This window comes from Ranitomeya imitator, chromosome 5, assembly GCF_032444005.1.
Source record: "Ranitomeya imitator isolate aRanImi1 chromosome 5, aRanImi1.pri, whole genome shotgun sequence".
Taxonomy (NCBI): Eukaryota; Metazoa; Chordata; class Amphibia; order Anura; family Dendrobatidae; genus Ranitomeya; species Ranitomeya imitator.
This window is the reverse complement of record NC_091286.1, coordinates 137,380,435-137,403,600: the sequence shown is the minus strand read 5'-3', so window position 1 is coordinate 137,403,600 and position 23,166 is coordinate 137,380,435. Positions and strand designations below refer to the sequence as shown.

At 38.2% G+C, this 23,166-nt stretch overlaps 1 protein-coding gene across 1 annotated transcript; it reads right to left on the bottom strand.

Annotated features, from left to right (window-relative positions):
• Nucleotides 1-1,916: 1,916 nt before the first annotated feature.
• Nucleotides 1,917-19,535, bottom strand: VIP (vasoactive intestinal peptide). The gene is made up of 7 exons (XM_069769179.1): nucleotides 19,338-19,535; nucleotides 16,888-17,004; nucleotides 12,620-12,760; nucleotides 9,690-9,794; nucleotides 5,610-5,741; nucleotides 4,781-4,895; nucleotides 1,917-3,011 (listed from the first exon to the last, which is right to left on the bottom strand). Exons 2-7 carry the CDS (start codon nucleotides 16,992-16,994, stop codon nucleotides 3,003-3,005), a joined length of 609 nt encoding a protein of 202 aa, XP_069625280.1. The 5' UTR covers nucleotides 16,995-17,004; nucleotides 19,338-19,535; the 3' UTR covers nucleotides 1,917-3,002.
• Nucleotides 19,536-23,166: the final 3,631 nt, after the last annotated feature.

Genomic DNA, 23,166 nt, shown 5'->3' with positions numbered 1-23,166 from the left:
TGGGGTCATTTGTCAGGGGTTTCCACTGTTTAGGCACATCAGGAGCTCTCCAAATGCGACATGGCTTCCGATTTTGATTCCAGCCAATTTTGCATTTAACAAGTCAAATGGTGCTCCTTCCCTTCTGAGCTGTGACGTTCACCCAAACAATGGATTTCCCCACATATGGGGTATCGGCATACTCAGGAGAAATTGCACAACAAACTTTGTTGTCTCTTGTTACCCTTGTGAAAATAAAAAAGTCTGGGTCTAAAGTACATTTTTTGTGAAAAAAATTAAATGTCCATTTTTTCCTTCTACATTAAGTTCTCGTGAAGGGTTAATAAACTTTTAGAATGGGGTTTTGAACATCTAGAGGGGTGCCGTTTTTACAATTGTGTCACTTTGGGGTATTTTCTGTCATATAGAGCCCTCAAAGTCACTTCTAATGTGATGTGGTCACTAAAAAATGGTTTTGTAAATTTTGTTGGAAAAATGATAAATCACTGTTCAAATTTAACCCCCTTTACCTTCCTAACAAAAAATCATGCTGATGTAAAGTAGACATGTGGGAAATGTTATTTATTAACCATTTTGTGTGAAATAACTCTCTAATTTAAGGGCATAAAAATTTTTTAAACAATCATGATATGCAATATATAATGAAAAAACAACCTCAGAATCCGTGAGATACTTTGAAGCATTCCAGAGTTATTACTACGTAAAGTAACAGTGGTCAGAATTGTAAAATGTAGCCTGGTCATTAATTCAAAATTGGCTTTGTCACTAATGGGATAAATGTGTCCACACAAAAATATTGCTCGTAGTCAAGCTTATAAGTGTTCCCACACAGTATTGTACACAGTTATGACCATAACAGTGCACCTACAGGAGATGTCCCCAGAGTATAAATATCTCAAGGGCTGTCACATTGTAGAAGGATCATCTTTATTCTCATTTGCACAAGGAAAGACTAGAAGCAATGGGATGAAACTGAATGCCAGGAGACACAGATTAGATATTAGAAAAACTTTTTGACAGTTAGAGTGATCAATGAGTGGAACAGGCTGCCACGAGAGGTGGTGTGTTCTCCTTCTATGGAAGTTTTCAGAGGCTTGACAGACATCTGTCTGGGATGATTTAGTGAATCCTGATTGGAGCAGGTTGGTGGACCAGATGACCCAGGAGGTCCCTTCCAACTCTATCATTCTATGATTCTATGATTCCGCCATCTCCCACAGCCCAAAACACAGTATGATGCCCCTTGTAAACTACACACAGTATGTTGTCCACCCCCCAAAAGCATTCCATTTCCCTGTGCTTCTCTGCTGAGTTTGTCTCTGCTGCCAGTCACATGGTCTTGAAGATCCTTCTGTTTCTTCCTAGATTGAATAGCGGAGTACTGATCTGATGGTTGCTTGTTCCATCATTATATTCAACTGTATGTGTCTCTTAAAAACACAGATATAGTTGAAGTGAGAACAGTGGGACTGCTCCCCAAACTCAGGACTGTCCCGTTGAATCCGGGATTGTTCCGAGGTATACCTTTAAGTTCATTCCAAAGTTTGCTTTTATTCTGCTGTACAAAAATAATTTTTGATTCTTTGAGACACAGTCTATAGTATAACCACTTTTGTAATCAAACTAGTAGGCCTCATTTATCAAAAATGTCTAGAAGAAAAAGTTCATCTGTTGCTTAAATTAACCAGAGTTCAGTTTGTGATTGGTATGAAATTGGCAGCAAAAACACATTTCCTTTAAGACAGTTTTGCCAAATTATTTCAACTTACAATATACCTAACTTTTATTTTTAGGTTGTACATATATTGTGTTATATATAAAGTGCAGGTATCGGGAGTAAAACAGTGACAGCTATAAGCATGGTCTCATCTTGTAAGAAGACAGAATGACACAAGCCAAATGCAAAACCATTCGAATTTGCAGTGATGATAAAATCTCTTTATTATCTGCATATTTCATAAGTTACATTCATTTTGAAAAAATACTATAATTTCCCATTATCCACTTTATATATAAGTAATGCTGTCATCAGCAAAGATATACACAGTTTAATTTCTGAATATTTATGCTGTAGATAAATTTTTACATTAAACAAATCTCTTCCGTCTATCTTCCTCTAGGCATGTCTTAACCTTTTAAATTCCTCAGCATTTTACATTATAACATTAAAATGACAGATACATTCAGGCTTTAAATTTTATCGAAATTATCAAAATCTTTTTTAAAAAAAAAAAAAAGGTTAAATACAAATCCTGAAAAGGTGCATTATTTATACGGGCCAGGTTCCGTGTATATATTTTGGAAAATAGACATATATTTCATTATCTTTGGAGTTTAAGATTTATTCTGTAAAAAAAAAAAACAATCTTGATTTAAAGGGTGAACATGAAGCTTAGACAAGACAAGGCGGGCCTCACCTTGTGTCTCAAAACGTAGGATTAAAATGATTTTGTAGACCCAAGGAGCCAACCAGAGCCTATCACTCATTTTTACAGTGCATTTGAGAACAGCTAAACTCTGACTGGCTGATATGAACAAAGACGTCACCTTCGTTCTGTTACATGAAGACCATAAGGTGTCTCTAATTTAGCTAGGAGAAAGTTGGAATGTCTTCAAAAGGCTAAACTTGGCCTAACTCAGCCTTCAGCCTTTTTTATGAGGTCAATGCAATGTTTGTACTTAAGTTGATCCTAAAAAGCGTGAGACTGTCCTTTTTTTTCTGTGCTCATCTTTCAAATGCGTTTATTGAAACAAAGATTTTGAAGCATATGAAATCACAGGCTTTCCATGAATTTGCATATCTATGTACAGCTTTAGGTAGTGATCTCTAAAGTAATATTTACAGTGTACTCATCAACTTGTAAATATAAGAAACATATTTGCCACAATTTTCACCTTACAACATTGGTTTTGGTTTGAATACAGAAGTAATCTCTTTGAAATACTATGTCAAACTCAAAAATATAGTAAACTTGTTCTTTTGATTAAACGAAAGGCGTTCTTCAAAGGTTCTACAAGAAAACGAAAAGTGAAGAATTTTAGAAATACATCATCTCTTTTAGAAAAAAGTTTTACAAATACATTACCAGAATTCCTTTCTACACAAGTCATATTAGTAGAACTAGTTGCAAACAGCAGAAATAGTTTTTGATCATCAGTTTAGTGACTGGGCTATTTAATATTAGCGGTGAGAAGGACTGATGGAGCTGTTACATATCCATTAACTAAGGGTCTAAAGGTGGACGATACTCTGAACATTTCCTGATGGCCTTCTATGCTATATGCACAGCCGAACTGCGATCATACAAAGATATTAAGAAATGCTATATGAAATACATAATATAAGCAATCATGTAACAGCTTTGATGTATTGAGAGAGAAAACCTTTCCTTAGAGTGACTCACTCTATCACCTATGTAGGATGCTCTCACAAGAAAAACTGCAAAACTAAATTGTTAAAGAGATAGTCCCCTTGTTCTTATTTGATGACTATTTGTTTGAGAATCACCAGTGCATGCTGGGATACTCAACTGAAGCGTCATCAGGTTGAAACAAAACAACATCAGCGACCTTCATGTCAGGGGTTGGTCTAGCCCCTGCTCTGTCACTGTGTAAGGTGCACAATGACAGCGCTCTCCCTTGCCGACTAAGATGAGCAGTAACAAAGCAGTAACACAGCGTACTGTCAGTGCATGTTCTCAGATTACTCAGCATGCAGAGAAGAACGCTGCCCCCACAATTTTGGGCATTCTCACATTGTTTACTGATAGTGCACTCTGTTGCCAGCTCAATACTATTTATCTGAGCCGGCGAGAGAGCACACTGTCATTGTGCACACCGCATAGTGAAAGATAAGAGTGCAGCACTGCCCCTGAAATCAAGGTCACAGATGATGCTTCATTTCAGGGAAGGGTCAGAGGCTGTATGAGTGACCAAGGCCACAGTCCCCTGATGACGTTTCTGAGACTCTCAAATAATGTGCCATCAAAAAGGAAGAAAAGCATTTAGATAGTGTAGTTAAGGAAGGACAGAGCAATTTTAACTAGAGTATATTAGAAAATAGTTTAGTTTATGGCATTAAATAGGCATTTGGGATGAATATTAATTTGCATTTTCTTCCACCTTCATAACAAAAGTGGAATTGGCCTGTTAGCAAATAGATCATCAGTGTGCATTTATAGAAATTTTGGAAGCATTTATACAATGGTGACAGCCCCTCCCCCTTGAGTCCATCCATGTAGGTGGCACATATGACAAAGCCCCACCCCCTGAAAATATTATAATTGGGGGCAACTTGTAAAAACATTATTCACTTAACCTTTTCATAATAAATAATGCTGAATGGTAGGATAGGAATCGGGTACAGACACAAGAAGAGACTTTAAAACAAGCAAAAGATGCCTATAAAAATTGTCTTTTTACTTCTTATTGCGTTGGTGCTGTCATTTTAATGTTATGTTAAAGCAATTATAACCAATATTATAAAAACAATAAATATAATACTGTAGAGTTTAAAATTCAACGCAATATTTGCATCTAACATGGTAGGTTACAAATAATCCCAGATGGGCTACCATCAAGTAAATTTGACATAAAGCCGAGGTTGTGCCATTTTGCCCGTCCTAACATTGTTAAAACACAGTAGATCATGCCCATTTGTGACCATACAAGTGAGCTTGAGATGAAAAATACATGAATATATAATTTGAAAATAAAATATTTGTTTACTGTGTTATGTTATACTGCAGTGGGGAAATATGATCAGTAATGAATGACATACCAATGGTAGGTGATTTAATAACTCATCAATGGTGGCATCATCATAGTTTTCTGAATATGGAGCTTGACTTAGATCGGCCTCTTCTCGAAGGCTTGAAGGGTTGATATCCTCTTGACTATGAAAAATAAGAAGTAGATTTCTTTATATGGGTTCATCTACCTCTTTGTACAAAAAGAACACAAGAATTAAATTTTCTTATATAGGTGAAAATATCCAAATGGTCCGCCCACTATGTGCTAAGAGATATTTCATCTTGTTTGATAACACCTGGGAAAAAGAATGCTGTATACCATGCAACTCGTACTCTATGAGCAGCCAATAAATTGTATGTTATTTACTGCATTACTTTAAATCTATATGTATTATATTACTCATAGTTATTATGTTACTCAAAGTTTGTAGACTTCATTCTCTATGCAATATATTTTACATATTTTACAGTATTATTAAAAAGAAAAATCTATTATCAGTCTCATATTCAGTTAACCTTAGCGTGCTTCAAGCCATGTAAAAAAATAGAAAGAAAATAAAAAGAAATGGCAATAAGCAAAACAGCATGCAAAGTAGGTGGATATAAAAATCTCATAAGGTGTGAATCTGTTTCCTAGCACTACTGAAAGCCACTATTACGCTACAAAAAAAATAAGTGCTCTTTATATGGATTCTCCCATTAGATGCGGCCCATAGCAATCATTTCACTTGTCTGTAAAGTATCCAAATTAATCCCTCTAGATAATGACAATCATGACTAAGTAGATGTATTTGTCCCACTGCAATCCTAAGAGTTAGTGGTATTTTAATTAAAGTCCTTCTGCTGCTCCATCAATACCTTCTTTTTCCAGTGAGCACTGAGTTTAAGTACTTCTTTACTGCCATCTGCTTTCTAAATCGACTGTAGTTATCAGTGAAGACAGCGTCAGAGTGACGTTTCATTGGGGCTGGATCTTCCACAACACTGTTGCTGATAACGAGAAAAAAACACAAAAAAACATAATGGGACAATGCAAAATTCACACAAAAAAATGAGTATGAATTTAATTTTTTCATTTTTCATAACACGAGTAATACTTTTTATATTACTCATTCGTGACATGAATGTCATAGCTAGATTACTACAGAAAACTTACAAAAATACATGTTAATTCATTTTTTACCCATATTTTTACAAATACGTTCTTATGTTTCAATGAGAATGTAATACATTTGTTTATTTGAATGAAATACTGGATGATTCTAAATGATAGAACCTAACATTTTCCATTGTTATATATTAATACTAATAGTTAACTTTCTCATTTAAAAAACAAACAAACAACTAATTATAGTTACTTACTTACTCTATACATTTCTAAACTGAAGCTTCTATGTATCCTTCTAAATTCTTCTAAGGTTTCCCAAATCAGAGACTGTGCTCAAATAATTTAATAGTTGCACATCTGGTTATGTAAGAAGTACTTTCAACTTTTTAGGAGTCATGTTCTTTATATGACATAATTTACTCTTAAAGGGGCTGGATAATAATTTTTATTGCCTAATCATTGGGGGATTTGACACCTAGCACCTCTGCTGATTACCGATCCTGATGAGACGTTCTTGGATGCTGTGGGAACACAACAGCTCTGTCAGTTCTACTGTGGACACGGCTGGGTACTGCAGATCCACCCACTATGCAAATGATTAAGGGTTGGATCTGTAGTACTCAGCCATTGCCACTATAGCTTTTAAAGGGGATATCTGGGATTTTAAAAAATATATATCAATTGCCTAAGTAATAACAGGCAGGTAGTTACTTGCTACCTACCTGCCTGTTGTGCCTGGCACTGTTCTCGGCCAGCACAGAGCGGTCACAAACTTCCGCTGATGTCATGTTAGCAGAGTGGCAGTTTCTTTTCCTGTTGACAGGGTGGGTCTACTGGCTTCATGCTGATTGACAGCCGACTCCCCCGCTGCCTAATTGGGGGATGCCAGCTGCCAATCAGCATGACACCAGTAGTCCCACCAACATGAAGAGAAACTGCTGCTCTGTAGACAGGAGGCAGCTGGATCTCCAGCAGGAGCAGTCAATGGCACAATAGGCAGGTAGTTGCCTTTGTTAGCAACTTCATGCCTGTTAGTGCTTGGGCACATTTTTTATTGTTTAATTCCCGGATAGCCTGTTTAAAGGGACTCTGTCACCTGAATTTGGCGGGCTATGTAAATGCCATGTGTCTGGTCCAATGGGCAGTGTTTCTTCTTTTTGCCTCTACTCCATCCTTCCCCGCTGTCCGCAATATTTTCCGGAATTGGAGTAGGTGTCCTCCATAGTTCGCGCATGCGCAATGCAATCTTGTATCGCGCACGCGCATTTTGCTTTGCCCATCTGCAGGCAAAGCCGAAAAGCATTACTGCGTATGCGCCAACGCACTATGCTCTGGAAGTATTTCTCTGTGTTCTGGGACATAGTGCACCGACACATGCGCAGTAATGCTTTTCGGCTTTGCAAGCAGATGGCCAAAGCATACTGCGTGTGCGCGAGACAAGATTGCATTGTGCACGAGCAAACTATGGAGGACACCTACTCCAATTCTCAAGCTTGCCAAATTCAGGTGACAGAGTCCCTTTAAGGAGCTGGTGTGTTCTAGCAGCATCCAAGAACTTCCAGGTGCCACCAATACCTGCTGATCGGAATGAGTGTTAGGTGTTGCATCCCCACAAGATCAGATTATATTAAAAAGCAGTGGCCAACCTCTTTAAGCTTTTAGATATTTCAAAAAAATGTTATATATGAAATGAAGGGCCATAAGTAACATAGGAGAAGTTATTTTCCTGGAAAACCCTTACCCATGTTCATGAATGCTTGACATAACACCAAAATTTAAAACTATTACGAAATAGGACATTTTACAAAATGTAAAACATTTCTGAGATATGAAGGCATGCTTTACACAGATGCCAAGTTTGGTTTCATTGGGTTTCTTTAGCAAGTTAATAAAAGGAATAACCAATAATTCAATTTATAGCCTTTAAAATACTTGAAAACCACCAGCTACTTGAAGGACCCGTTCAATGCTAATGGACTTCATAAACATTTCTTGAGCTCTCCTTGAAATGTATGAAGATTTTCATAGCCCCCAAAAAAATGAAAGCCATGGTGCTAATGTAAACACAGCGTTATCCTATTATAGTGCATAAGACACTTGATATGTTGAGCCCGATTCATCATTTGCAATTTAAATAAGTTGTTTATCTTTGATTTTTTTTTATTTTATTTTTTTACTGATATTAGTTGTGACAAATTCTTCAAAAATGGTGCACAAAGTTCATGAATTTGGCACAAAGTAAAAAATGTTCTATATTCCTTTTAATCTGCCTTTGTGACTTTTGTAACTTTTTAGCACCATAAAAACCTGAAAAACTTTTAAAAAGTTGCAAGAAATGTACCAAATTGAAAACTCCTCCAGAAACCTCACTCTACCGGAAGAGACGCCACAAATGTGACATTTGGTCGTATTTTATGAATAATCTGGATAAGCAAAGTTGTCAAGGAAATATAAATAAGGACTTAAAGGGAACCTGTCACCCCCAAAATTGCGGGTGAGTTAAGCACACCGGCATCAGGGGCTTATCTACAGCATTCTGGAATGCTGTAGATAAGCCCCCGATGTATCCTAAAAGATGAGAAAAAGATGTTAGATTATACTCACCCAGGGGCGTTCCCGCTGTTGGTCCGGGTCCAGCGCCTCCCATCTTCATCAGATGACGTCCTCTTCTGGTCTTCACACTGCGGCTCCAGCGCAGGCGTACTTTGCCCTGTTGAGGGCAGAGCAAAGTACTGCAGTGCGCAGGCGCTGGGAAAGGTCAGAGAGGCCTAGCGCCTGCGCACTGCAGTACTTTGCTCTGCCCTCAACAGGGCAGACAAAGTACGCCTGCTCCATAGCCGTAGCGTGAAGACAAGAAGAGAATGTCATCCGATGAAGATGGGAGGCGCCGGACCCGGACCAACAGCGGGACTGCCCCTGGGTGAGTATAATCTAATGTCTCATCTTTTAGGATACATCGGGGGCTTATCTACAGTGTTCCAGAATGCTGTAGATAAGCCCCTGATGCCGGTGGGCTTACCTCACCCGCGATTTTGGGGGTGACAGGTTCCCTTTAAAAAAGAAAAACAGCTCAAAAAGTGGCACAAAAATAAAAAGAATAAGGCACAAATGAAAAAGCCACTAATAAGGAGCAAATTACTCAAAAACATTGGAGAAACAGCAATGATGAATTGGTGGTAATTGTCTCTAAACTGTGATATATGACTTTTGTTTATTAGAATAGTTTTAAAGTCCAATCTGCAGGCCCCATGTTATAGAGCAGTAGGAACAGAGCAGATTGGTATATTGTTTTGTAAGAAAAGACTCGGTATAACCTACCTGTGTTTTAATCATTTAAACCTCTGCTCTTTCTTAGATACTCAGTCCAGTGGGCGGTCCTATAAGTGATTGACAGCTTACATTATAAAATTGTGCATACATAGAGAGCTGTCAGTCAATGATAGGACTGCCCACTGGACCAAAAATCCCAGAGCAAAGGACTGAATGATTAAAACAGCCTATAATGAATCTTTTCTCACCAAACTATATATCAATCTCCTAGCTCTCCCTGCTCTATAACATGGTGCCCATGGATTATGCATAATTTTCATGGTGATAGGTTCCCTTTAAAGGCTATTTTGTGTTTAATGGATAACAATTTGGTCCAGAAATAACTTTAGTTGTTAGTGTTACTGTGGAAATTTCTATTTGTCAATTGAGTATGTGTGATGTAACTGAAAATTCAAGGATTCATTTTTAGAATTTCACTAGCTTCCATTCTAGGATTATATTTGTGGGCTGTAAAACATTTACATTTATAGATCCATAATAGATGTATTACTAAATCTCACCTGACTCTCTTGCCAATTAGAGATTCTAAATATCTTCTTGCAGACAGCTGACCCAAGAGCTTGCTATATCCACTAGTGAAAAGTCCATCAGCATGTCGTGATGTTCTGGCAAAATTAAAAAAGTTGAAACATCATAATTAGGCAAGGCAGTATAGCATTGTAATTAATTTTGCAAGGTATTAAAAAAGCATATCAGCACTGAACCATAGTAAATATCTTGGATGAAGATGTCTATAGGCAAGGTTTTTTCAGTATTTTTCGATCCAAGACATTAAAGAAAAATAATCTCTTAACATTTCAGCCTTCACTTTCACTTATTGCTATGTTTATTACAGGTTGGCTCTCGCTATATGATGGTCTGTATGACATCCTTTGAAAAAGCCATAATTCAACCTGATTCTCGAGATTTTGATATTTATTAACACAAATAATTTTTCATAATCTGTAATCCGGAGGGAAACCCCGAGAACACCGGTCTGGTGTGAAGTCATGTGTCATGCTACAAAAATGACGTCAAGATAGGTCAGGTAATGAAAAGAGAAGTGGGTGCTCTCACGTAGGAGGCAGTTTGCAGGACTCCCACAAATAACTGACGTAGCCACTGGACAGAGTCCAGTTATTGTCTCTAGTTCTTAGTTGTGAATTTACAAATGACTGTAACAAGACCTTCAGCATTAGGTTTACCCATGATGCACTTACATTGATGTAGTGTAGAGTTAAAGGAAACCTGTTATGTAAAATAACATTATTCCCCCCTTCAGCATTCAACATTCAGTCATAGAGTTAGTACTGACGCGGCTTCAGTGACTGATCAATGCATATAGAGTGGCGGCTATAGCCACACCCCCAGCACTGACTGACAGCTTTCTCAGAATTAGGGCCAGCTGTCAGTCAGTGCTGGGGGCGCCATCCCTTTGACTGACCTCTGAATGCTTCCAGGGGCAATAAAATTGATTTCATCCCAGCAGCGGGGCTCTCAGTTTGGGCACCACAGAACGCTATTAACCTGCAGATTAACCCCACATCTCCAGGTTAATAGCATTATTTTTCATCACAGTTTCCCTTTAATTCGGCTCAGCTATCTCTGAAAATGCATCAAAATGGTTGTACGACAGATTTGAATTATTTATCATGAATACTCGTAGGGTTTGTCTGTTTCTAGCAGTGATTCATACAATTTTTGCCATGGAGGAGCCCCTGTATTATATCTTTCGATCCTGAGTAACCCCTACTTATGTTTATTAGTCTCTCTATTCTAAAGGTACCTTCACAGTAAACGACGCTGCAGCGATCCAGACAACGTTCCGGATCACTGCAGTGTCGCTGTTTGGTTGCTGGAGAGCTGTCACACAGACAGCTCTCCAGCGACCAATGATGCCGGTAACCAGGGTAAACATTGGGTTACTAAGCGCAGGGTCGCGCATAGTAACCCGATGTTTACCCTGGTTACCATCCTAAAAGTAAAAAAAAACAAACGCTTCATACTTACCTCCCGCTGTCTGTCCCCGGCGCTCTGCTTCTCTGTACTGGCTGTGAGCACAGCGGCCGGAAAGCAGAGCGGTGACGTCACCGCTCTGCTTTCCGGCCGCTGTGCTCACAGTGAGTGCAGGAAAGCACAGCGCCGGAGGACAGACAGCTGAAGGTAAGTATGAAGCGTTTGTTTTTTTTACTTTTAGGATGGTAACCAGGGTAAACATCGGGTTACTAAGCGCGGCCCTGCGCTTAGTAACCCGATGTTTACCCTGGTTACCAGCGAAGACATCGCTGAATCGGTGTCACACACGCCGATTCAGCGATGTCAGTGGGAGAGCCAGCGACCAAAGAAAGTGCTGGCCTTCTAGCCCCGACCAACGACATCACAGCAGGATTCTGATCGCTGCTGCGTGTCAAACTGAATGATATCGCTAGCCAGGACGCTGCAACGTCACGGATCGCTAGCGATATCGTTTAGTGTGAAGGTACCTTAACTTGAAGCACCCAGAACCCTACAGGTTGGACAACACGTACTTCATCCTGAGACAGTACAGTGGCCAGTGTTTCCATCGTGTCCATTGCAGTTGTATCTGTCCTTTTAATCAATATAGATGTGACTGTAGAGAATTAATGAAATGGCTTATACTTGTTGAATGTTTGTATTTCCCATGAAAAAGAATGAAATGAAGATCTATTAATCCTTGCATTTAAAGGGGTTGATTAATATACATCATACATTACCTACCCACAGTATAGGTGATAAATGTATGATCACCGGGAGTCCGATCACTGCCACCCACTAAGATCATCAGAGTGTAGGTCCAAAGTCCCATGTGAGTGGACAGGTGTGAGCATGTGCAGGGTGATAGTGACATTGCAAATGCTCACTATATAGAAGGTGTTGGGCTCCCACTCTCAGAAGAAGGATTTCTAGCACTCATACATTTATCATCTTTCCAGTTAATAAGTTCAAAATGTTGTTTATGGGACAACCCCTTGAAGGAGCAATTTTATGACAAATTTCAGTACATACAATATTGATTACTGTGTGTTACTGATAATTTCCTCTTCAATCACTATACACTATGTTACTGGCACCACAAATCTCTAGAAGAAGGTTCATTATACATTTCAGAATTTTAATAATATACTTTATCAATCAACATTAATCTGTAAAATAAAAAGCATTGATGCCTTTGATAATGAATGCATATGGAATACACAGAGCAAATCATCCGTAGGCTATCAAACCATTGAATCTGGATATTACATATTATTATTATTATTTATTGTTATAGCGCCATTTATTCCATGGCACTTTACATGTGAGGAGGAGTATACATAATAAAAACAGGTACAATAATCTTAAACAATACAAGTCATAACTGGTACAGGAGGAGAGAGGACCCTGCCCGCGAGGGCTCACAATCTACATATAGCTTAGATATTTGGTATACCTGCCAACTCCTTGTGCCATGTCCAGAAAAAACTTGTCATTCTCTGGTAAAGTGTTCTGCAAAATGTCTGTATCTTGTTTTAATGTCCCTTGTGTCTGATCAGCTTCGTTTGCTCCCTCAAAGGACAATCTGGTTCCAAGCCTAAAAGTAGTGATATATGTTAGTTATATGAAGCACAATCTAGAATGCATAACAAATCATCCCGTATATATTACCTATAAAGCTAAATTAATGATTTCTATTGATATCACTACACCCTTGAAGCAATAGTTGTGCTGTGAGCAATTTACAGGGGTTTTCCCATATCCATTTTTCTGCTGACAGTATTAAAAATAATAAAATCAGCTGAAAAATACCCTCCCAAGGTCCAGTCTCCCCCACTGCTCTGCCAATTGTATAAAAGCAACAGCAACAGCGCTGCAGCCTATCACTCAGTTCAGAGTATCTGCACATGTGGCCAGCTGAGCTCAGTGATTGGCTGCAGCGCTGTTGATGTGATCTCACTACTAAAGCCTGTACACATTTGCTAGAGCAGAGGCAGTGCTGGGCTAAGTGAGGGTGAGTACCAACTTTTTATTGTGGCATGGAAAAAATGTGAAAAAAAGGTTAAATATGCGAATTGTCTCTTCAGAGAGGAAGAGGACTAGAATTCTAGTGCGACCTATTGGAAGTAGCAATCCTACAAGTCAATACTGACCCTTTAACGATCCTTAAAATACGACTTATGATAAAAGCCAAATCAGAATCTCAATTTGCAGACATGGTGTTTTGATGCATTGCCCCTCATCAGTGCAAAGTATGAGATCTGACTTGGCTAGGTCTCATACTTTGCACTGTCAGGGGCAATACCCAGAAACACCGTATCTGCAAGCCGAGATTCTGACTTGATATTGCAAGGCTCGTTAATGGGTCGACATTGACTGTTAGGATTGCTACTACCAATAGGTAGCACTAGAGTTCTAGTCCTCTTCCTCTCTGAAGAGACAATTTGTATATTTTATTTCCCAGAGGAGCCTGCAAGACGTTTAAGTCTCCTCATACTGATGTGCCAGACCTGGTATGTCACTCTCCACAAGAAGAAAACTTACCCCTTAAAAAAAGGTTGAAAGGGAAAAACCCCTTTTAATAAAGTCCTAAAAACATCTCACATTCTCTGTCATTAAACATTTTTATTTCACTTGATATAGTTGTGGGAATGTATCTTGTCTGCGACACCTGAAACTCGGCCTCTTGTTTTGCCTGTTCAAACATCTCATTTTCAATCTTAGCAGACTTTTTAATTTCTTTCTTTTCAATTTTATTTGCAGAAAAATCTTACATTTTAATGTCATATATAATTTTTATACTAACAAATTGCATTTTTAATCACTGTTGTACAGATATGCAACAAATTTATGTTTGCATTTTAAATATACCTGAAGCGTTCAGGGCGCCAGCTGTGTTTGACGCCTATTTTTCTATGTCCAGACCACCCTATATATGTGAGTAATACCATGTGGTTAGTATTTGCTATGTACCTGAGGAAGTGGACAGGACGTCCATGAAATGCATAGTGTTATAGCCCTGAATAAAGTATGCAACTCTTCTGAACTCTGTGATTCCCTTGCCTGATTTTGGAGGAGCGCGGAGTTGTCGGCATCTTGAATATCCTATCCAGAATGTATTTCTAATGATGGCATATTCCCTTCAGACCAATGGGAAAATACATGTACAAATTTATATCAATAATTTATTTTAAAAAAATATATTAAAGGAGTTGCACACTTAAACAATCCCTTTTTATTAAAAGCATACTTGCTACGATTTTGTAGGAATAGTCCAGTGACTAAGGCAATGGGGTGGAACGTCCCAAATTCTGGCCAGAAATTCTTAGTACATGTGTAGGTGGATCATTTCAAAATAAGCCGATCACTAGGCTTGAGCTTTATGAAAATGGTCTGAAAGAAATAATCTTTGTTAACCACAGGAACCAATCACAGCTCTGCTACAGTTTTCAACTTCAACAGCAGAATATAAAATGAAAGCTGTACTGTGATTGGTTATTATGGGGAACAAATACAGTTTTGTAGATAGTTTTCATAAGTCTACCCTATGGCCACTGTGCTGAAATACTCATTAGCCAGCTATGTGTTGCGAAATCTGGAAACAAGAGTGCAATTTCCCTTCTGTCCCTTCACAAATGAAGCAAAAATGCCATGCTGACCAATAATTCAGTCTACTACATGTACAACTGATTGGGTGTCCATTGATTAGGACTCGGTCCTTTTGTTTGCCCTTATTCACACACTGAGGTCAACTTTGACACATGGTAAGGTTTTTAATATTAGTGTAGATTCCATCCCGATCAGGGGCACCTTGACGAGGGTGGCATGGCTTTTATGCATTTTTGGATCAAAAACAGTATTACTAAGAACCCGGAGTTATTTAGATGCACTTTTGCTTTTTACTTATTTAGTTACAGCAGGGTTTTTGGTCATTTTGTTTCTTGTAGGTCTTACGTGTACAATGTATGGACATGCTGGAACCCCCTGAAGAAGGTGAAGCACTCTTTGTAACCCCTTTTGTCTTTAGCTAATTGAAAAGTACTTTGGATGATGTAACTCAAAATGCACTAGTAGGTTAACTAAAAAGGACAATCAATTTAATATTGTATTAAAAGAACAGAATAGCACAAATAAGGCTTTTCAAAACATCACTCCTATTCAATAGAGTCACAATTGCAAGGGAAAGTTTGGAAATGTTCTACAAAGGGAATCTCCATTGTGATTGCTTGGGTTCTTAATATCGATTAAATGATATAAGTCATTTGCACGGCAGATTGTTGAATGCTCAGTTTGTGTTCACCAGTCATGGGCTAGCACCGAATCAATAGTGGACATGCTAATAGATGCAAGACGTCCTCATTTGTGTTATTTGTTGAATGCTACTGTAACTAAGTGTAGGGCTATCTAACCTTTCAGAATTTAATTAAAAAAATATTTTGGAAAAAAAACTGACCGTTGCAATCTGTAAAACTGGCAGCTAAAATGATATACTCAAAGCAATCATGTGAATGATCTTACTGTAATTAACATATTATTCCAACTTCTGGTGGAGCCGTGGATCAAGGTTACAATTGATTATGCTCTTGCTCTAAATACTGTTGATTTTCATTGCATTTCCTTAACATGTCTACAGAATTAGACATGACTGAAGAATTCTGGCAACCTATAGAATCATATGTATGTCATCGACCAGAATGTAAGGTTTAATAAATGGAGTTTGTTATAGTATCAGGTGTAATAAATGGTGTTTATATATAAACGTATGTCGGTATGGAAATTAATAGTATCACTGTGCAGAAATATGAATATAGATAAAGTATTTTTTCTTAATTAAAGAGCTTGTTTCTAACTATTTCATAAGCAGCAATGCAGTAACGAGGAGTGCTCAGAACATAGACTTGAAGCTTTTTGGATATTTCCCCACTGCTGCCCTCTGTCAGCAGAATGCACAGCCTGCGTCTACTGATTTGTTAATTCCGATCCATACGAGTAACTATTTCAAGAAGTATTCAAACCAAGCAGGAAAAAGAGTGTCTTTCCCAGGCGCTTCCACAAAGTGAAGACAAGGGTGTATGTTCTCTGATTCTTTCATACAACGCGTTTCAGGATGACTCCTTCATCAGGTAATATTTCAAAAAGTCAACCTTTTTCAGCTGCTCCCGTATCTCACTGTCATTTCACGTGAAGAATGCTCTAATGTCATAAACTGAATTTTCTCAGGATTGATGGAGAAAAGCCGATCAGTCTTTTACTGATCTTTTTTTTTTTTAATCAGCATCAATTAAAGTTATTTATGTACAGATCCCTTTTTAGGAATGACTAGATATTAACAGTAAATAAGTATAGGTTAACTAAAGATGTACCGACTTTGCTTTTGAACTCTGACCATTGGCTAAGCAATGAACATTAAATTGCCAGTGACAGTGCTGGTGACTAAGTAGACATCCCAATATCCTAATATTTTCAATCCAACAATTCAAATAACCTTGTGTTTAATGAAAAACAGGACCACTCTATAAAAACCCTGACTATATAATGTCATGATGCCAAAATTCATAGAAAGGTTTAAAATCGACAGTTTCCCTTCTTCCCTGTACATAACAAACAACAGTGATTTCCAATACAAGGCAGTAACAATGTACAGTATGCAAGATACCGATATCCAGCTTTTGGCACAGCAGATCATGCAAGTATAGGATTAGAAAATCTACAAATATTTCTTACCTGCTACTAGAATACGTCCCTAAAGGAGGTAACGCCTGTGCTCGAAGGTAGAAAACACTGAACAGGGTAAAAGACACCATAAGGTGGAAAATGCTTCTGTGTTCCATTGCTTCAACCCTGATAGAACAGAAGACATTTGTCATAACTTCATAATGCTCCCAATGAAATTGAAACTTTGTCAACAAAATTAATAAAAAAGATAAAAAAAACCATAACAAACTATGTGTATTTATTGTATATAAATGTTCAATTATCACTGTAAATGACTGTAATTATCTCAATTATTAGCATTAGCTTCATAACTGCTTTCATAGAAGTTTACCTGCTTCTTGTATTAGTAATAAAAAGGCAATAAGTTAGTTCTCTATTAAATTATTGATTATATCTCAAATACTTCTATATAAGATGTCTATCTATCTATCTATCTATCTATCTGCAGTATCTATCTATCCCTCTATGTATGTATCTATCTATCTATCTACAGTATCTATCTATCTATCTATCTATCTATCTATCTATCTATCATCTATCTATCTATCTATCTATCATCTATCTATCTACAGTATCTATCTATCTATCTATCTATCTATCTATCTATCTATCTATCATCTATCTATCTATCTATCTATCTATCTACAGTATCTATCTATCTATCTATCTACAGTATTTATCTATCCCTTTATCTATGTATGTATGTATCTATCTATCTATTTATAGATCTATCTATTTTTGATCTATCTACCTTTCTATCTATTATCTATCTATTTATAGATCTATCTATCTATCTACCGTATCTATCCCTCTATCTATATATGTATGTATGTATGTATCTATCTATCTATCTATCTATTTATAGATCTATCTATTATTGATCTATCTATCTTCCTATCTATTATCTATCTATCTATCTATCTATCTATCTATCTCTCTATTATCTATTTATAGATCTATCTATTATCTATCTATCTATCTATCTATCTATCTATCTATCTAACTACAGTATCTATCTATCCCTCTATGTATGTATGTATCTATCTATCTATCTATCTATTTATAGATCTATCTATTATTGATTTATCTATCTATCTATCTATTATCTATCTATTTATAGATCTATCTATTATCTATCTATCTATCTATCTATCTATTATCTATCTATCTATCTATCATCTATCTATCTATCTATCTATTATCTATCTATCTATCTATCTATCTATCTATCTATCTATCTATCTATCTATCTATCTATCACCTCCTAGCTCCTAAAAGATCAGGCAGCTTTCCAAGAAAAAAAGAGGTGACAAAACTGACTTTATTAGCTTATAAACTTTGACAACGGTTTGACACAATGCACAGTGAGCTTCATTCAAGCCTTGGTGTTCAGTAGTTCATTGTTGAAGGCATGTGCCCAAGTAATTGTTTGGAGTGGTGCTGTTTAAATATTTTTATCTATCTCCTAATATATCTATCCAGAAATCACATATATAATTATAAGCAATATATGTAACACCTGTTATTGTATGTTAAGTATAATTTTCTGTTATATTTGTAATTTGCCAATCCTATTTTTTATCTATCTATCTATCTATCCATCCATCTAGCTTTCTCTATCTGTTTATCTATCTATCACTATCTAACTATCTCTATTTATCTACTAACTATCTTTATCTATCTGTTTATCTATTTAACTGTATCTATCTAAATCTATCTATCTATTTATTTATCTATCTCATCTATCTATCTATCTATCTAGATCTATCTATCTATCTAACTATCTCTATATATCTGTTTATCTATCTATATCTATTTAACTATACCTATCTAAATCTATCTAAATCTATCTATTATCTATCCACAGTATATCTATCTACCTATATCTATCGCTATCTATTTGTTTATCTGTCGCTATCTCTCTATCCATCCTGTTGTCTAATATATCTAGACAGCTATATTTTAAAACTGTAACTAATATACGTATACATACCTATAAATACACTATGTGTTCATCATCACATCTGTCATATCTGTCCATTCATCATCCCTAATGTTCAGCATATGTATATAAAATATGATAACTGTTTCTCACATAACTGGGTTCTATTTTACACCTCTTGATGTATCTATGTATCTATTACCTATAACATTTATGTATAGGGGTACATATAAGAAATGTAATTGCTTTTCACTCAACTCTCTATGTCATCACATTTAACAATCATATATATTTTTTTCTCATATTTGAAATCAATGTTTCATACTTCACCTTTAGTCTACGTCTCATATTTGAGTCTATCATATTTCACATCTATAGGACTATATAATATCTATTGTGTCTGCATATGTTCCCAGAAGTTCATTCACAAGTTCCTGAGCCCTCTCCTGCACATTGCAGCAGCTGCTTGAGTTCCCTGCAGTACAGAATAGGAGCATGTGAAGGTTTTCTTACTTACTTCAAGTGCAGTTCCCCTCTCCCCAGAGGTATGTCCTTAAAGCAGTGCTGCTGACTCTTCAGAAGGTCCTTTCTATAAGGAGGAGGCTCTATCCCTGGTGCTGAAGCTCTTGGGCAGGTCTGTGGGAGCCAGACAGATGTGCTGCTGCTGCTGGAAGGTGCCTGTGCTGTCGGGTGCTCTCCTCCTGCACACTGTGCACTTGTCAGCCAGCCTGAAACATGCTCCTATAAAACGAGTGGGGGAGAAGGGCTGGTCAACAAGACCAACTCAAGTGGCTTATGTGCAGACGTCACTGCACATCCCAGGAGGTTACACCAAAAAGTCGTCATCACCTCCTTGCTTAGGACTGCAGCTGAAGTCCCCGAGTGATCAATGGATTCCACAATTCATAACTATGTAGCTGGTAATTTACTTAGGTAATGACTGATGATTGCACATCCATAATGTCATTAGCAGCTCTGGACCACGCAACAAGTGGCCACACAGCAGCAGATTAAATGCCAGCCATAGTATACATTACTTGTGCCCCCCTGTCATTAATCCTGCACAGCCACACTACAGGGGCTTACTACCAGGGGAACATTGATTTATTGATTCCATTTGGTTCACAGAAAGGATTTTAATTAAACATGAATATTTAGCTGACACCAAACACCTAACATCTCATTTATAACATGTATCTCTATTTGTTGCCATGTCTAATCACATTTATTATCATTTTACTATCTAAATTGCACCTCCAGATGTACATTATAAAACATCAGCATATAATATATATATATATATATATATATATATACATATATATATATATATATATATATATATACACATATATATATATATATATATATATATATAATGCTTCACATAGATCTATGGGTGTTAGAAAGAGAAGGTTTCATTAGTGTCCATTTCTGGCTTCTCTACTTACTGTACATCATTGCGCAGATACTTCTATACTGCACATTAGGGAGGACGAATGATGTGTGCAACATGTGCCACCATAGGGGAGCACTACTTATTTATTTGATCATTCTGCTTTATTATTCATTTTCTTCCCACAGCCAACAGTCCTATATGGATAAATATATATATTTATATATGGATATATACATTTATGGATAAATATTCATATATGTGTGAGTGATGACTATTTGTATATATATATATATATATATATATATATATATACATATATATATATATATAATTTTTTTTTCTTTCATATATCTTCTTATTTTTCTATTTTTGATGCATTGGTGCAATTTCATAGGACACCCATTAACCAATTAATCAACTTTTTTAAACATCACTTTGAGGATACTGCGGGGCGGCATGGTGGCGCAGTGGTTAGCACTGCAGCCTTGCAGCACTGGGATCCTGGGTTCTAATCCCACCCAGGACAACATCTGCAAAGAGTTTGTATGTTCTCTCCATGTTTGCGTGGGTTTCCTCCGGGCACTCCGGTTTCCTCCCACATTCCAAAGACATACTGATAGGGATTCTAGATTGTGAGCCCCATCGGGGACAGTGATGATAATGTGTGAAAAACTGTAAAGCGCTGCGTAATATGTTAGCGCTATATAAAAATAAAGATTATTATTATTATTATATGGCTTAGAGGTGTAATCCAAAGTCAAAGTAAATTTCATGCTAAATCCTTATCTATTTAATGCCATGATCTCAGCTATTTTCTATATACTTGCATTAAAAATTCCCTACCATTTCTTAACTATAGTGTCTAACTGCTATTCTATTTTTTTTCACTTCCTGTGCAATGACAATTTGGTTGAGTATGCCAGTGCATGCTGCGATACTCAAGCGAAGTGGTATCGGGGCAGAGGCTGTGGTCACTCACAACCTTTGTCTCCTCCCTGAAACGAAGTGTGATCGGTGACAGGCTAGTCCTGCTGTGCACTGTGCTATAAGCACTATCATGGCGCGCACTCTGATTTTGGTTCAGCTCACTAATAACTAGATGGTAACGGACCAGTGTCACAGTACCCCTCCAGCAGGAGACTAGCACTGCCCTCACAAGTGACGTGACTGGTCTCCTGCAAGATAGGTAATGTGACATGGTTGTGTTGCTGGCTGGGTACTACAGAGCTGAGCCGACAACAGAGCACAAGCTGTAATTGTGCTAATTGCACACTACACATTGTGCATGGACACAGCAGGGATTAGCCCCGTCACTGATGATGCTTTGTTCCAGGGAAGGGGCAGAGGCAGCAGCAGTGACCACAACCTCTAACCTCTGAAGCAGAGGTGTAGCTAGGGTTTTGGTTCAGGGGAGGCGAAGCTTCTCAGTGGGCCCCTAACCAGGTAACCTTGATTACAACTGGGTGACGCACCTTAATAATGGAGGAAAACCCCAGCAGATGATCGCACTGTTACTGATGATAATCTCTATATAAAGACCAATATGGATATTACCGCCATATGGTCAGTAGTAGATACCAGCCCTACAGAACATATAAGAGTTCACAGCACAGTTACAGATAATGTCTTACCGCTGACGTTCTTTATGATGGAGTCGTCACTTTTCCCGTCTTTTCCATCTGGCCCAGACTGACATGACTTCTTCCAGCCAGTACTCGTCTGCAGAGAATTCAACAAAGACACATTTCACTTCTCATATTCCAGCCCCATCTTCATCTATTCCCAACCTGCACAAACTCCTCATCCTACTGATACCCCAATACTGAGCCGCTGCTGCCGTATGTGTCCCTATTACTGCACCTGATACCCCAATACTGAGCTGCTGCTGCCGTATGTATCCCTATTACTGCACCTGATACCCCAATACTGAGCTGCTGCTGCCATATGTGTCCCTATTACTGCACCTGATACCCCAATACTGAGCTGCTGCTGCCGTATGTATCCCTATTACTGCACCTGATACCCCAATACTGAGCTGCTGCTGCCATATGTGTCCCTATTACTGCACCTGATACCCAATACTGAGCCGCTGCTGCCGTATGTGTCCCTATTACTGCACCTGATACCCCAATACTGAGCTGCTGCTGCCATATGTGTCCCTATTACTGCACCTGATATCCCAATACTGAGCCTCTGCTGCCGTATGTGTCCCTATTACTGCACCTGATACCCCAATACTGAGCGCTGCTGCCGTATGTGTCCCTATTACTGCACCTGATACCCCAATACTGAGCCGCTGCTGCCGTATGTGTCCCTATTACTGCACCTGATATCCCAATACTGAGCCTCTGCTGCCGTATGTGTCCCTATTACTGCACCTGATACCCCAATACTGAGCGCTGCTGCCGTATGTGTCCCTATTACTGCACCTGATACCCCAATACTGAGCCGCTGCTGCCGTATGTGTCCCTATTACTGCACCTGATATCCCAATACTGAGCCGCTGCTGCCATATGTGTCCCTATTACTGCCCCTGATACCCCAATACTGAGCCGCTGCTGCCGTATGTGTCCCTATTACTGCACCTGATACCCCAATACTGAGCCGCTGCTGCCGTATGTGTCCCTATTACTGCACCTGATACCCCAATACTGAGCCGCTGCTGCCATGTGTCCCTATTACTGCTCCTGATACCCCAATACTGAGCCGCTGCTGCCATGTGTCCCTATTACTGCACCTGATACCCCAATACTGAGCCGCTGTTGCCATATGTGTCCCTATTACTGCACCTGATACCCCAATACTGAGCCGCTGTTGCCGTATGTGTCCCTGTTACTTCAACTGATACCCCAATACTGAGCCTCTGCTGCCGTATGTGTCCCTGTTGCTGCACCTTATACCCCAATACTGAGCCGCTGTTGCCGTATGTGTCCCTATTACTGCACCT